The sequence below is a fragment of the Coturnix japonica genome, chromosome 2 (assembly GCF_054131305.1).
Source record: "Coturnix japonica strain WE chromosome 2, WE-NBRP24, whole genome shotgun sequence".
Taxonomy (NCBI): Eukaryota; Metazoa; Chordata; class Aves; order Galliformes; family Phasianidae; genus Coturnix; species Coturnix japonica.
Genome location: NC_140664.1, coordinates 114,026,055 through 114,043,749, shown reverse-complemented (window position 1 = coordinate 114,043,749; position 17,695 = coordinate 114,026,055). Strand labels below are relative to the sequence as shown.

General features: G+C 34.8%; 1 protein-coding gene across 1 annotated transcript in view; it reads right to left on the bottom strand.

The window, feature by feature from the left end:
• Positions 1-6,357: 6,357 nt before the first annotated feature.
• The window catches only part of AGMO (alkylglycerol monooxygenase), a 171,886-nt gene continuing 160,548 nt past the window's right edge, over positions 6,358-17,695 (bottom strand). Inside the window, exon 13 of the mRNA XM_015853865.3 lies at positions 6,358-9,566. Coding sequence (XP_015709351.1) covers positions 9,486-9,566 — 81 coding nt within the window. The 3' untranslated portion in view covers positions 6,358-9,485. The remainder of the gene's footprint in view (positions 9,567-17,695) is intronic.

Here is a 17,695-nt window from a genome sequence, read left to right as displayed (position 1 = left end):
ACAGTTATTTATATTTTTTTTTTTCCCCTCGTCAATGTTTTCATTCTTGCATTTATTTTGATGACTGTTATCTATTTGCTTTTGTTGAATTTGGCAGTTCTAGTGGTCACAACAATTACTGATATAGGTTTGATTTTTTTTCCAAAAGATTATTCTTCAAAGTTCCAATAGATGTCACTATCAAAATATAAAAGAGAACTGGTTGTGTAATGCAGTCAAGAAGAGAGGCAGTGGGAAAGCCTTACTAGACTGCATCAAATATCAGCATGGAAGCAAAATTCTCTAAAACAGGTACTGAAATGAGGATCAGACAACCAAAAAGTTGTACACCTTTTCATTCTTTAAACTCACATCATCTCATTAAGAATATCTAATAGTTTCTCAGAATGTGACAGTGTGAACCTGTTGAGTGCCTGGGCTAGTAAGCACATTCCTATTTTCTTTTTATTGTTTTCTGATTCAACTATAATGAAAGACCTACCTCTTCTTTATCCCACTTTGCACACTACTACAATGTGTTTTAGAATCACAGGTTGCTCTTGTTGTGGATCACTTCTGGAGTAAGTCAGCTTTGAAGCTTTACCATTGATTTTGGAATGACATATTAAAACATTTTTTCATTTCTCCTTGAAATGGATAACTGAACCTTATGAGTAAAATGATTTCAGAGTTATTTCCCAAGCGGAATGAAAACTTCAACTTTTGAACTGAAGACACAGATTCCTTGCCCTCTCTGTCAAACCTCTAAAACTCAAAAAGCCTATTGTTTATTTGAATATTGAAACAATTCACTGTTTTGAATCTGTTTTTACACTGATTGGAACAATGTAGCAAAACCTCATGTAGCTACTCTTTCAACACTTTTACAGGATATTGAGATGACTGTACCAGCCCTACTGTCTTAAAAAACAAGCAGCTTTACATTTTCTAACCCCCTAATTTTGGGGAATACAGCCAGGGATGAGAATCTTTCTGGATTTACAACAAAACAAAAACAAAAAACAACCAAGAAAAACTTGCTACTTTTTCTGGCAAAAATATCTGCATGCCCATTGGTTGAATGTCATTTTGATTTTATCTGTACTGGTTCAACTTTTGCAAAAAATGTAGCATGATGTATCCTCCCAAAATCTGTACCACAAGATGTCAGTATCCAACGCAAAGAGGTCCCACATTCATTCCTGAAGGCTGTGTGTGTTCTGCTCGTGAACCTTGTTCCAGTTGGGAGTTATTTTGAGTAACGAGTATGTCCAAGAAATTGTTAGCATATTTACCAGCAATTTTCTGAAGGACTAAAGAGATAAACACAGTTGAATAATTTTTTGCAAATGACTTCTTCAGCTCATTACTTCTTTAGAAATTTATCTGCCTAGAATCCTGGACCTATGCATGAATCCAAAGACTCAGATGTTCTTCCAGTGACAAGTCTGTGGCTCCCAGACCAGGGAACTTTTTTATATTAACACAAATATCTTTAAAATAAAATTTGACTCTATGCCACAGAACTTATAACATATAACTTATAACACTGCGCTTACCTTTCAAGCCATTTCTTACAGAGAGTTCAGATGAACCATAGTTTGATGAGTTTAGGATGTGAGATATTTCAATGAGCCAAAAAGAACAAACAACCAAACACAAAGGTCAGTACAGCTACCCAGCTTATGCCAATGAAGGATTGCACTCTTCTTAGAAAACCCTGTTGAAATATGAACAAGCTTTTGTTTCTTCCTTATCTAATTATCATCATTATTATTATTTTTATTTATTTTTTTTAAATAACAGTGTTACTCTGGTTTGATTAGAACCTCCCAGAGATAAAAAGCATCAGCTTCTGCTGAAGACTGCTGAGTATGAGCACATGCTTCAAGCAGCAGGGTTTCTGCCCTAAAGAATTGATAGCACCTGGGCACATGGAGCATAGAGTCAACTCTCAAGGAACACAGCAAGGTTCTGTTTCATTCACTTTTCGCCTGCTGGCTCTTGCTGGAGAAGGGTCTCTCACTAATCTTTTCTCAGGTGCTACTGACAGCAGGAACCTTATCTGGGAGACTCTCCACCTTGGAATCAGATCATTAGAGAAAATTAGACATCAGGTCCTCACACGCTGTGCCTAAGGAGTTTACTAGAATGATTGCCTTTAGAAATTTTGCAAAACAAGCAGCCAGAAAGTAGACAGAAAAAGCACAGCATAAATCTTCTTGACTCCTGAAAAATTCTTGCATGAGTAATCCATACCCATGAATGTGATGCTAAGGTCCACATTTTAGCTGGATTTCGCCACTGATGTTGTTTTCCTGTAGAAAGTATATTAAAAGCATGTATACAATTCAAAGAATACAGTGAAAAAAAAGTCAAAGATAGAGGCCTCCAATATTGTTTGACATAGCACAACAAAATCATTATATTTCTATATATTTCTAGCTCTTTTTTTTTTTTTTTTTTTACCAGAAACTATTTCACAGAGGAATAGAAAGTAAGAAGAGCCTATGTATGTTATTATTTTGCCCCCTTTTAACCTTTGTGTCTGCAGCATATGTAGTCAGTAATAACATAAGAAATACTTAACTCCAGAAATCCAGAAATACTAGAGAGTAGTTGAAAAATATGACTATGCCTTCTGGAAACTGTATCTACATATACTATTCTACATGAATGCAGGAATAAATCTCCACTTCTCAGAGACCAAATACATGTCTTCTAACCAGACATGCCCAAGGACTCAGGCACTACTAATTCTGTTGCTCTGAAACCTCCTTAGCAGGAAATTGGGTCTTACAGTTGAGTATTTTCCACAGAATATATTTAGACTACATAACTACATTTTCCATAAGTTCCAGAAAATCTTCCAGAAAAAACAAAAACATCCCATTGCACATTTTTGGCAATTTTGATGGAGCTCAAACTGTGCAACTGAATTTGAAATGCTGAATTACTTTTACTGATATTAATAATGGAATTATCAATTTTTTGAACACCTATTAACATTTATTAACAGTTATATTAGTTAGTATTAATGCTATTTTCTCCTTTAATCTGACAGGAATCCACTTCGGAATTTCTTCAATACACAGAAAAAAATTAGCTCCATAGCTAATTTTTGTGCTATACTGCCTACAACTACTTTATTTGTGAAATAGTATCTAGAAATAATATTATTATAATCCTTCTTCTTTCTGGAAAGAAAAGAAAAAAATACATATTTTAAATTCACTGCAACTATCAGATACAGTTGATTTCTGTTGATGATTCACAAGCATTGTATACAAACTTGTATTCCCATCCTCTTAAATAAGAGAAATATGATAGGTAGTGTACTCTGTAATGCATTTTAGTGGGCACTTTTAATGTTTCATTGGCCAGAGCTACGTCTTACCTATTTTCATTATCTTGCTTATAAATACAACAAAATCTGACAGGACTGTGAAAATGTGAATTGCAAATACATGAAAAATGCTTAATCCACCAGCATATTTATTCATCTTATTGACAGGCAGAAAAAAACCCTACTATAGATTAGAAGACCCATTTGGTTTACAGTTACTTAAAGCATAGTTTCATGGAGAACTTCTTGTTTTCTTTTTGCAGCAATGAACCAGAGGTTGAGGACTGTATGAAATTTCTTCACTGCTGAAACCATTAAAAAATAAAAAGTTCCAGTGGAAAACGTGGTTCTGCAGCTTTGGGTTGGCTATCTTAAGTTTGAATTTCACTTTGCTAAAAAATGATGTGAGATAAAAATTGAATAAAAATGAGATAAAATCTGTTCTAGCCTCTATATGTCCCAAATGATCTCTGCTGCCTAAGTAGTATGATGATATGTATGTAAGGCATTAAGACACTCTAAGATTTTTCTCATAACAACAGAAATATTGCTAATGAAAAAAAAAAATAAAAAAAAATCAGCTATTTCATTATTAGCCTTGAAGACAAGAGTCTTCCTCTATATATATTCCTCTTTAGAAGCCATATTTAATGGAAAATGTCTTTTATATAAGAAAATGAAAGACAATCTAATTTCCAATGGCAAATATTGCTTTAACAGTCTCAGGAGCAACTCTTTTATTTCTCCTACTGATCCCTGATTACCAGGTTTCCCTGTTAGACATCAGTATGGAATTCAGTCTGCAGTAATGACAGGGAACGGGGAGTACTTAGAGTTTTCCAGAAATAAGTGTATCGGTACCTACAGTGATGCAGTGTACAACACCTCACCCTCTCTCAAAGCCTTTTATTACACTGTGATTAACAGAAGAGTAAAAATAAAATCTGTGCTTTCAGAATGATTAAAGGTAATGAGTCATCTATGAGTCATAAGTGGAGAGAAGGTAAAAGGCTGTCAGAACTGAAATCACAAAAGCTTGAAGCAGAGAAGGAATGCCATTATATTCAAAAGACAGGCTTGTGACCTCAATGCAGACAAACACCATCAAGAGACATGATCACACACAGTAAGTTAATAGGTCATTCTTCAATCTAAAAAGTGTAATTCAATTGTGTTTGTATGGTATTTTTCTTTCTTGGCAAATATTTCTTTTATTGTAATTCATGTGCAGATAAATTACACACGTTCAAGGTTTATGGAAAAATCTAAGTAGGAGAATCATCATAAATTCCACAGTGTTTGAAATGTTCCATGGTTTTCTTCATTCACTCAAACTCTGCTTAATCAAGCATTAGTACTACTGGACTGTCTTTCTCCGCTACACTAAGATCAGCAGATTAAAATATAGTGCATAAAAACTGAAGTAGTACTTCCTAAGGCACAATCATCCAGTGATAACTAAAGCACAGCACTGAAGAGAAAAAAAAGAAAAAAAAAAAAAAAAGAAAAAAAGAGAAGGAATTAGTACCAAAGAATCAATAAAGGGAGCAGAAAATGGGAAAAGGACTGTGTTATGTTACTGTCATAGAAATAGAAAATGAACCATTAGAGTAAACTGGGCAGACATGTATGAAATAAATAAATGTAACATTACAAATAGATGAGCACTGTACTGTGTGTTTTGAAAATCAGAAGAACATAATGTTGACTAATAAGAACAGTAAGTAGTCACCTTTAGATAAATACATTTGGTTCTCATCAATAAAAACCATATCTTTCTCTGTGGGTATGAAATGTATCATTAGGTACACCTACACATTAAAAAAGGATCCAACAAATAAAACCTGACCAAAAAAAAACAAAAGCAAAAAAACAACTAATTCAAGAAGGAGACTTTTTTTTTTTTTTTTTTTTTTTTTTTGTACTGATAAATAAACACAAGAGGGGAAGAGACAGGATGAAATAAAGGATGGAGCATTAAAAATATAGAAAGGGGAGGGAGGAGAGGATTCATTTTGTATCACTTCTCTTTGCCAAACCATAAACACAAGGACACTCAGCAGTTCCTTCTTACTCAGTGTTTCCACATTTTTCTGCTGTTTTCCATAGGTGGGGCAAAAATGACAAAAGATTGAGCCAAGTTTTCCATTGGCCCTATTAATATGGAAGCCTGCCCCAATATGTGAGATATCTTATTTTACTTTACCTTGTGGTTTGTATCTTAGATTTGAACTCTTTATTTTTACACTCATTTCCTTTTTAGAAACACAGAATCCTGAAGTATACAGTACATCTCTTGTTTGCATTGAACAGACCTGCTAGGAGTGAGAGGTTACATGACAGCATGACTTTAGGATTGTGTGTGCTCAGGGTAGTGGGCCCTTGAAATTTCTGTTCTTTGGATCATTTCATTTTAATCCCAAACTTAATAGGCTAAACATAAGCACAGAACCAGGAAACCCAAGAAAACTGCCTCGTTATATTTTCTCCTTCTAAAACCAAAGGACTTATGGAAAAAGGAATGACCAAGAATAGTTTTTTTCCCACTTTCCCATTCTCATTTCCAGCATGAGCTATCCCAAGAGTTCACTAGTAAAGCCTCAAGTAATTACTAGTTTAAAAAGTAAAGTATTTTAAAATATTATTTGCTAAAATCTTATTATCTGTCCTTTAGATTTTGAAATTTCTATGACTCTTTTTTAGTAGTTAGAAATATTTCATAATAAATAATTAAAAAATAAAATCACCACTTGTAGGATTCCAGAAGACAGTTTAAGGAAAACATAATCCATGGGCAACATAGTTTGCACAATATTGCAAGATACATCAATGCTTTATTTTTTGCTCTCCCTGATAAAATGCATGTCTGAGCCACAGCGCTATGTACCAAAACCTAAAGATCAACAATGAAAATTCTGAACAACTCTTACTCTTCAGTGCCACTCTGCCTAGTTGTGTCTAATTATGTAATATAAAATCCTGAAAGCTCAAAGAAACACATCTTTGTTTGCCTTTAAAGAGAAACTTCAAAATTCATCATCTGATCAGTTCCTTTATTTTAGAAGATTTTAGGTAACAATGCCCATAATCCCATAGACTTGAGTGAAAGCTGTCTACAGGAAAGATGAAAGGGACCCCAATCCTTACTAACTGCAGTGAAGAACTTGGAGCTGTAACTTCACGTCACTGTTTATCCACTTAAGGATTCTGATTTTAACATAGCACAAAGAAAACCATGGTAGCAGCTTACAGGAACAAGCAGCTGTGCAATTGTGGTATTTTTAATTAATGCACTGTACCAAAGCTTGAGTTGCAGTGAATATTGCATCATTATTGTTTCTACATATGGAATGTTCCAATATGAAGGATAGCAACAAGATTTTCAGTGACTTCAGTGGCACAGTCATGTCTCAAGGGAACAAAGGATTCAGCTGCTTACTTCTGGATTTTCAGTAACATGATACTGACGTGTGCAAATTTTGGGCAAGGCCTTGTGTAAGGATGTGACATTTTAACAGCTGGAAAGAGTAAGGGAAGTCACTTTTTAACATCCTTGCTAAAAGAAAAAGAAGATTCTGTCAATCCTTGGTTTTCTCCCAAAGGTGTGTGACACTGGGAATTTTAAACATAAACAAAACCAAATTGAAGTCTTAAGCAATACTGCATATACTACAAATGTGATTATAATGTTTCTGACTTGGATATGTGATACTAAGGCGTTAGTTTGCAGAACATAATTATTTCCAGAGATATTGAACTGTGGATCTCTAAAAGAAAACAGGTACTTGTGCAACATCTGTTAAACAAATATATATATATATTGTTATATATATATTGTTCACTAATATTCTCATATAATTCACCTATAGTTGCTGGAACTAAACAATGTAGACATATAACAAATAAGTAAGCCATGAAATCTTAAAAAAGGGAGGAAAGAAGATATATCCTAATGATAAGCAACATCTGTAGTCAGAATTTAATTCATTCAATTAATGGTTGGTAATATATTAATGATGCATAATTCAATTCACTAGCCACCTGGCCTCCAGAGCCTCTTGATTATTCAAAAATAGATCTAGTATTGGTTTAAGGTGTATAAAAATTAAACTTGTAACAGAGAAAGTTGAATAGTCATTGCAGAAAGATATACAGAGACACAGATTTTCACCTCAGCTGACCAAGAGAGAACTAGAAGGTATCAACCACATATCCTGTTCTTGTCTCTTTATTTATTTTGGTACAGAAACTGATTTTCAATATGACTCTTTATTGTAGTACTCAGTCACTAACTTGACCACAAAATTGTTGAGGAAATGTTGATGTCACTATTAGAAATTTTGAAAGTATAGGTGCACTAACTTAGGTAGTAACTTGTGATGTTAGTAGATCTTGTTGTACATTCAAATTTTGTACTTTAATTATGGCAAGAGACATACACAATGAGTATTGCTATCGCAGTGATTCCACAGATGGGGAAATTCAGGCAAAGACATGGTTTTGTTCAGAAATGGGAAAACTCCTGGCTGCTGTATGTTAATCATGAGATTGTACTCAGAGGTATACAGTTCTATCTAGCCATTTCTTACATAGACATTTATTTATACCAGGTAATGAGTAAATGCTTAAATTAAACCTTTAAATAAGTATTTTAAATATGATTTCCTTTATTGCTTTCATGGGGCAATTTTTTTTGATCTTCTCATTACTTACATTGAAGAAGATCCACAAGAAACTTTTTCAGTTAAACATGCCTTAAATTTAGGAAGGTATTATCATTACTTTGCAGCCCATATATTTGTACCTCTAATCAAACACCTAATTTCTCAGTTGAATATTTCAGGTTCTGAAATGATGGGCAAAAGTCACTTGATCTAAATACAGAATAACTTAAAACTTGTGTATAAAGTAAAAATTTATATAAATTTATATAAAATTATGCTGGTACTTCCATTAGACACTGTTGCAATTTCATTTATCTAACGTTAATGCCTGGCTGACGACTAATTGGAAACAACTGATTGCATGATCTGTGGCATCTTTTATGGCTAAAGACTGAAAAAATGCATTAATTAAAAATAGGTTGGCTTCACACATGAAGTTAGTTAGCATGCCATTAATATCCTATAAGATAATGGTATGAAAAACAAAATAGTAGCATTTTTAATCCAAGTATTATTGCTAGCTAGAAGCATGCAAGACAGCTTTCATTTTTTAGCTACTTGACTATAAGTACAACTAAAAGTTCCGGAGCCAAGTAGAAGTTGGAAAAGTGTGAGGAAAGAAAAACAACCCAGCTCCAGTATTTTTGCCAGTCCTGCTGTTTGGAGACTCCCTTTACCATTTGTATTTAATTTTCCTATCTTAGTAGAAACCATCTTTCCAGCAGCTCCTGAAAGATGTGCATCTCCCCTGAGATCACCTCCACAGGAAATTATGAGGAATTAAGGGCCCAGCCTTACAAATATTTTGTCATGTGAGTAACATTAGTCAATGGGATACTTGTGTGCAAGTGCTGGCTTGATCAGTATCTTAGGTTGGCAACTGCAGGTGTATTCCTTAAATAACTCAGTCTAAACTGAATGCCTGTATTGCATACATCCGTCAACTTTTCTGAAGATATTTCAACTCATACTAGTTTGAGATATTTTATCATGCTGTTTTTAATAATTTTCTTGTCTCAACTATACATCTTCATGTAGCTGTATGCTAGGAACACCAAACTGTACATGATCATTATGGAAAAACTGATAGTCATGTATCAGCTGGTTGCTTTATAGCAGATTGCTACAAATATGTTCTTAATTATTCATATTCTGAAAATACTTTTCACATATGGTTAACTACTAATAAAACTGCTGAAAAATGTTATTAGTTTTACATGGCTTCTAAGACACATTGGTACCTTGAATGCAAAAAATATACATTACGAATGAACATTTTATTTAAATAGAGAGGTAAATTAAATATTTTAAACATCAAATAAAAATAAACTCACTTCCCAATTAATCTTTCAAAGCTTCATATGAAATCAAACCCTTCCTATCATATGTAAAATGACCATGATTCAGCAAGAGTCATAGCTGATTAATTCCAAGGGACTTAGGAGGTTATTCCGAAGCATTGTTTCCATAATTCAAGCAGTATAAGCTCTGTTCTTTCAGAGACGTTTATCTTTAGATGAAGTAATCCGCCTCATAGTTTGAATTCCCCAGAATGCAATGCAGAAGGAAAACAAGACCTACAACACAAAATTTAAAATGATAAGCATTACATAATACTTTAAAAATGATGTATATCTGTAAACATAAGTAGATAAAAGCACAAAACTCCCTAGAGGAAAACTTACAGAATTATTCTAGGCATACTGATAAATTCACCTAAAGGAAGTACGCTTTCTTCTTCTAGTTCTCTTCTAGTTTCCATTTGTTCTTTCTGAACAGCATCAAAACAAAGTAACTGACAAAGTCTGTATGACCTTCCCTATTTTGGAACGGAGGTTGGATTTGGAGTGCTCAGAGGTACATACAGTAAGACAGGACAATAACAGATGCTGTGCCAAAATGTGGGTGCAAAAATGTTGACTTTTAATTTCCTGGCAAATAATGTCTGAAGATCACTAGCATTGCAAGTTGCATGGTAGTATATAAATACCTAAAGTACTCTTAAAACAGTCTATGGTAAATGAAGTGTTCCAGTTGCAGTACTTTAGATAGATATTTATTCCCAAACCTACTACTTGTGTTGAGATGTAAACTAGATTTGCAGTAATTTAGGAAAAAATACTGTTTTCCTTTGCTCCATGCATTTTTTGCTAGTCAATGAATTTTAATAAGAATTCTACTGTTTTATAATAATTATTATTAGTTTGCTTGCTAAAAAACACTTGAGGAGAAGCTGGAATATTTGCAGGGTTGAATCTAATTCTGGTAATAGCTTTGTCTAAGCAAGCAGAGGAGGACAAAAAGTACCTTTTTCCATGTTTATATGTGAAATGTTGCATTTTAAAATCTTTGATATAAATCTCTGGATTTCACATTTGGAATAAAGTTTTCAAAAATAGGACTGTCATGGGTTATGAAAGTAAACATGAACTGAATAAGCATTCAGTTTGCCCTGGCAGATATTTTGGCCAGGTGATTTCTTTTGTTTGTTTGAAGGGACAGAAAATTCAAACTAAAAAGATTTTTGAAGTCAAGTTATAATAATTTTTTTCAGGTTTATCTGTAATATAAAAGTACTGACAAGGACAGCTCCAATTTTAAGATTAACATCACTTAAATTTCAAAATTTAAAAATGTATGGCCCCTAAACCTACCACTGTCCTCATCTGCACTGTCATTCATCAAAATACATGAGATCTGAATGTCCAATATAAATAAAAAATGACCATAATATCTAAGAGGTACCAATTCTGCATGGGATGGATTGAAGTCCGATCCCCCTCTGTTCTGCGATGTTGATGTAGAGGAAAAACAATTATAAATAACTATCTACATTTCTGATTTTCCTGTTATGCAATGTGCATTATGTGAATTGTGGCAAATATAAAATGACATCTTCTGACTGCAGAAAAACTATTCGTCATGCTATCTTAAGAAACACATCTTATCCACTTGTCATAATTAGTACTTCACTAACATGCTACCAAACTCGTTTCATTCCTCACCTCAAAAGATCACCTCTATTCCTGGAAGACACATTAAATATAGAAGTATTTCATTTTCAGAAGCATTCCTAAGCACATTTAATGACTGAAATGCAGGGCATTTGTAGGGGATTAATGACTGCTGGGAGATGATGATCACCTGAAGAAGCACAGCTATGGGCCATTAAGCCCCAGGAAATGTTCTCAGCTAAAGATGGTTATTGCTATTATAGACTGAAAATGAAAAAAACACGTTGGGTGAATTTTTTACTTTTAAAAATAGAGCAATGCAGTTTCTTCTTTCTTAATTAAATTATTCATTGTGATTTTCATGAAGCATGCAATCAGTGCCTGTGGGGGTGTACTTCAAATTGCAGTTATTACATTCAGAATGAAAAAAAAACACGTAATGCATGCCGTGGATCTGCAGAACAAGTTCGGCTTCATCATTCTATGAGTATTGATTCACTGCCTATCAGTGTCAGGACTGCCAGTACTCGATGGAAAACAACTTTCATAAAATAATAATGTTGCAAGGTTGAGGGGAAAAAAATAAAATCAGGGAAAAAAATTAAGGGGCCACATCCTCCCTTACATGACAGAAGCTCTGGCAGGCTCTATAGCTATAATGCTGACCTATAATGAGCAGAGCCAGCTGCATGGGGCGACCAAGCAGAAACTTGCTGTGGGGGCTGGAGTTCAGTTTCTTCCGATTACTGCTACATATTCTGGAAAGGTTTGTACCACTTGAATAAATGGCGCAGTCAGGAGATGTCAGTAATGGAAAACCAAGCTGATACATGCCAGAATTCAGTGCAGACAGTAGTGTGGGCAGCAGGAAGCAGCAGAAGAGCATTCTACCAGGTGACTTAAACTGTAACTGACTGTTTGGGTTTTTTTAATATACTTGAGAAAGTATAGTTCCTGAAACTTATACATAGATATTTTGAATTTTCTGTTAACTTTCTAGAATCTTAAATGTGATTTTAGTTTGTTTACTTGTTTTCCCCTTTTACAGTTATTTAAATTTTTACATAAATTTACATTTTTTCACATGAATTACCATTTTTTCTCAGACAGTCCAAACAGGATAGTATTTGTCTCATGGTAAAAATATTTTAATATCAGTTTCCTAATTTACTCAAATTTGAAAAAAAAAAAAAAAAAAAAAAAAAAAAAAAAAAAAAGAGATAGAATTAGAGAGCATGCTTTCTTACTTTTTTCACTGATAAAACTTCCTCCACAAATACTATTATATGTCAAAAAGCTGAACATGAGCCAGAAATGTGTGCTTGCAATTGAGAAGGTCAACTGCATCCTGGGCTGCATCAAGAGGGGTGGTCAGTAGAGTAAGGGAGGTGACTGTCCCCCTCTACTCTACCCTTGTGAGGCCCAATATGGAGTACTGAGAAAGCCTGTGAGCACTAGTACAGGAGGGATGTGGAGCTGCTGGAACAGGTCCAGTGGAGTGCCACGAAGATGATCAGGGGGTTGGGGCACTTCTATGAAGAAAGGTTGAGGGAGTTAGGTTTGTTTAGGCTGGAGAAGAGAAGGCTCCAGGGAGACATCACTGTGGCCTTCCAGTACTTGAAAGGAGCTTACAAGCAGTAGGGGGAGTGACTTTAGATGCTCTGACAGTGACAGAACAAGGGGAACAGCTCTAAACTAAAAGAGGTAAGACTTAGATTTAAGGAAGAAATTTTTTACTGAAAGGGTGATGAGGCGCTGGCATAGGCTTCCTAGAAAGTTTGAGGATGCCCCATCTCTGGAAGGATCCAAGTCCAGGTTGGATGGGATCCTGGGCAGCCTGATCTGGTGGCTTGCAACCCTGCCTATGGCAGGGAGTTGGAACTAGATGATCTTTAAGGGTCCCTCCAACCTAAGCCATTCTATGATTCTGCAATAACAGTAGTTACATAATGCAACAGCTCATCTTGAAAGCTGAATTTTGCAGAAGCATATATCCAGGAATGTTAAAATGCAAACTTTTTACCACCTCTGTATAAGCATTTGTTATCTTTATCTGTTCAAGTAACTACAAACTAATTATGGGCTCTCCTTTAGACTGCTGGAGGAAGACAGACTTCTTCCAAATATTTACATTATCTCCTTCCCTACAGTCTTTCTATTTCCATATAACCTGTGTTCCCACTGTGAATAAGTCTCCAGAAATGTAAATAGCATTATTCATAAGAAAAAGATACCTCAGCTACTGGACTAAATGCAGGATTGAGTCTGCTGTTCACAACAAATCCCCACTGGAGTGATCTAAGTTTATTAAGCTGTAAAACATTTTAAAATAATTATCTAAATTCAGGCACCCAATTCTTTGTGATTAGCTTTGCTAATGATCACTAATGTTATTTTCTGCCATTTTTTTTTTTTTGTAATGAGTTTGGTAGGTCTGAGTTGCCTAGGCACAGTGTTGTGTGTTTTGGTATTTTTCCTTGTAGATTTAATCTGGACAGAATTAGAAGATTTTAGACACTGGTCTAGAAATGTAGACCAGTGTCCAAAAGATACCCCTGCTTTAAGGAAAGGAAAAGGTTTGAACCACAAGTCCTCAGGTCCCTTCCAACCCAAATCATCCAATGATTCTCTGACATTTCTCAGATTCTGCGCAGAACTGTTCACTCTAAATTTCTCTGCAGGGTATCTTGTACCTGTTCAACAGAAAGGGTACGCAACTACCCATACTCTGGTATGGGTTCATGAAAATCAGCATGTTCAGAAACTTCATGAGGGGGACTGTTCACATAAAAAAAATAGGCCTAGTACTTTCAATGATGTGCCTTCTCAATCTGACACTGCAAATTGTTTAACTGATATGGCAAATTAAAGATTGCAAAGGTTTTTCTATATTCTTCTCTCCAAAAGCACTAGAAATCATTTTACATTATGAGTATTAAGAATAAATTTTAGATTGAGAAGTCTGTTTCTGTATATAATTATTCTTTTCTAGTTAATAGAGCGCAAACTGATATAATAGTTGATATAAAATAAAACATAATGATATAATAACAATACAGTAACAAAATGGTTAAATAAACAATCCCAAATTTCACAAGTTAGTTTTCACTCAGACTATGACTGTTTCACATCCCCTTTCAAGACTACTTGTAAACAGGAATGTGCAGAACAACACAGAGGAGATGGAAAATACATGTCTCAGAGGAGGAGTACAAGGTTTACTGTTTTGAGATGTCAGGATCTGGGTAACAGCTATATGCATCTTCTTTCTCAGTGCAATGTTTTTAAATGAGAAGTCTGAGGCTGGTAGAGAAATACCATGATTTTAGCAGTAGATATAGAAAGCATGTGTAGAGTGCACAGATCAAGTAGACTGCTGCACTAGCAAACAATTTTCAGTAACAATACTTGGAGACCAAAAAGTGGGAAGCTGATTATTATTATTTTTTAGGGAGGGTGTGAGAACTGTGGATAGAAGGGAACTATAATAGTAGCAGCTTCACAGCACTTGTCCAAGATTTCTGCAGAACTAGCAGGATGTCTGAAAATTCTCCATGAGGGTTCATCATACAAATTTAGACTATTGGTGCAACCCACATCTGGAAGTTTCAGTACATCCCAGACATAGAAAGTGTGATTAATAGATTGTTCGCACACATGCAATTAACCCAAGCACCCTTATCCCCCATAAAAATGTATAGGCAATTCACTCATGGACAGGATTCTTGCTAGTATGATATACTTCATTAGTTTTGTATTTCATAATTAGCAGATTGTGAGAAAATAATAGGGAAGCACTATGCACATCTTCAGATTCTGTTAAACAATTTAAACATTATTCTTTTTTTAAAATGTGGTCTGAGCCTCTAAAGCCATATAAGCATGAAGACATGTAAATGTAAATGCCCCCACATCCTAAAAGTCCTATGTTACACATCCAGGAAAGACAAAGAAAGATACGGAGACAGGATTCATATCCTTCAGTTGCTTTCACAGCTGGACACATTCCCACTATGAAATGAAATGCACTGCAGAGATGCTTGAGTTAGCAAGGACAGAAGCTGTTAAAAGTCTCAGCACAACACCAGGTTGGCTGACTTTCCTGGCACTGCACCTGAGCTACTACCTTACATCCTACTGCTAAACACATGGGGATTTTCACACAAGCAGATCTAAAATGGCCTATGTGCAGCCAGGACAATAACTTGAATCCTACTAGACCGAGGACTTTCAAATTGCTTGTATACATATCCTACTGAATTGTTACTTGTTATATTCCTTCCTTCTGGGGTCAAAGAACAATCCACAACTTAAACACTAGGATTCTGAATGTTTTACCTCACTCCTGAAAGGGCAAAACCAAAACCAAACCAAAACAAAAGCCTGAAACTAGGAAACTTTGCTGTCAAATATGAATAGGAACTTTCAAGCATGTTACGTTGCACTGCGCTAACACAAGGTAGAGATGGTATCAATAGTATACTTATTCACATACACATAAACTCTCTTCATGTTCTTCAATATAAAAATTGTCAAAATGTTTTACTGAAATACCTGAGAACACTTACCATAGTACATTACTTAATTCCATGCATAAATACTTAAATTATTCTAAAACATTTAGCCTTTTGAATTCTACTCAGAAGCAGAACTCCCTTAAACTGAAGTCTTCTCATATGTTCAACACTAAAATAATTTCTGCATCTTTTAACAGGTTTTTAAAAGGAATTCTGTGAAAAAAAAATCTTTAGCAGTTATAAAATGTCACTCATTCTTTGAGCTTAAAAATCTCATAAAAAATACAAACATATTACTTTGATACACATTCTTTGCTCACAGTGCTATTCCCTAGGTTTCCAACTTTGCCTTTAACCAGTAATTTGTACCAGCAAATTGCCATTATCTTTTTAAATGACTAATTACTGGAAACAAAGTAAGAGCCACAATTTGCTCTTTTTGTATTTGCCAGTCTTAAATTAATTCTCACCTCTATCTACCTGTTAGTCCCTGTGCTTATGTCTAGGTGCATATCAGAAAACCTAGTGGCTTTATAATTCTCCTAAAAAAGACATATCACCTAAAAAAATGTGTCTGGTAAATACATTTTGAAGCTCCATGCATTTCCTTTCTGATTTTACTTGTAGTGATTAAAGTCTTGCATTTGAAAGTATTTCTCAATATTAAAATTGTATGCAGATATATGAATCCATTGGCTTAAGTTTCAAAAATATGAAAATTATAATTCCTGCCCACTCTAGAAACTTCTACCAGTCATTACAGTTTTGCCAGAAAGTCCACGCACTGTGCCATCACTTAGGGAAACCCAGCCCATACTCTGAACCTCTCTTGGCTGCTGGCTCCATACTTTGCTCCTGGTGAACAGAGAGATGAGCATCATTGGACTTGTTCACTGTCTGGTGCTGTAATACCAGCTAGTTTTACCACACCAGAGTGGTTCATGGGTGCAATACTGGAAGAAAAATCTGTGAAATAATGCTTTTTACATTTTTGACAATGGAGTACTGAAAAAAAAGATAAACAGTTTTAGAACTTAATTCCAAACTTTTTGTTTGTATGTTTTAAATGAAAAGGTCTTTACATTTTCAGCTTTCATTTTCTCTCAAATTTGAGAAAAAGGCCTGGCATGGTTTGATGATTTTTAGTTACTGGTATTCCACATCATAACATCATGTAGTGCACTGGGAGTTAAAGTGTTAATGCTCCAGTTCTGGGTACCTGCCCAGAGGAGAAGAAGAACTACATTCCCCAGGGGTCTTTGCGGTCCTTTGAGAGGAGATATAACTCCTGGCAAGGTCTCCTCCCTGCTGCCCATCCTGACTGCATGCGTCGCTTCAGTATCAGTGTAAGGCCTTCAGCTGTTTGGACACTCTCTCTCTCATTATATTTGATTTATTAGCTTCAATTCTAATTGTATTGTATTATAGTGTGTTTTCTTGCATTCCGATACCATATTTAGTAAATTTGTTTCTCCTCAGATCAATGCCACTGTTTTTAATTATTTTCGGGTCCCCTGTTCTCTTTTCTGGAGATGTGGATTTCGCGAAATCCCTCTGCCCCACTAGTGATGGAACTGGGCAGTACCAGCCTGTAAACCATTGACAAGGCCAAAAAAATAAAAAAATAAAAAAAAATAATTCTTAGCATATTTTAAAAGAACAATTAAAAATAATAACACTTTCATGAAGCTGACAAATCTTAGAAATATCTCAGTCTGTAAACATACTGGTTTAATCTTTTGCAGGCTATAAGGCCAAATGAGATTGAAAGAGTTATTAATAGCTGTTCAGTGCAGAAACAAGATATTTGAGATAGTTCAGTTCCAGTTTGGCTAAAGCTGTTGAGTTTATTTTTTCAAACATTTAAAAAGGAAGTGTGCCTATTGTGATGAAACATCTCAATTACTTTTATGCCTGTCAGCAGCTGTAATACAATTATATACACCTGACTGCACCACTTTTACTCTCCAACTTGTGTTTGAGCTTTAAGAGATATCCACAAAGAAGTATTTAGTTTTATAAAATGTAAGCTAAAATATATGTAAACAGAATATTGTCCTCTCTTGTTGAACAAATATGAGGCTTGTTTTTCTTTAATCAATACTTTACTGCAGTGATCATACATTTAATCAAATTTAACTTGTTCTCCTTTAGCTTAAAGAACCGAATGCTTTACAATGCAATACTCCAGACTGGACATGTATATTGCTGTGCATGGTAAGAGTAAGATTATTG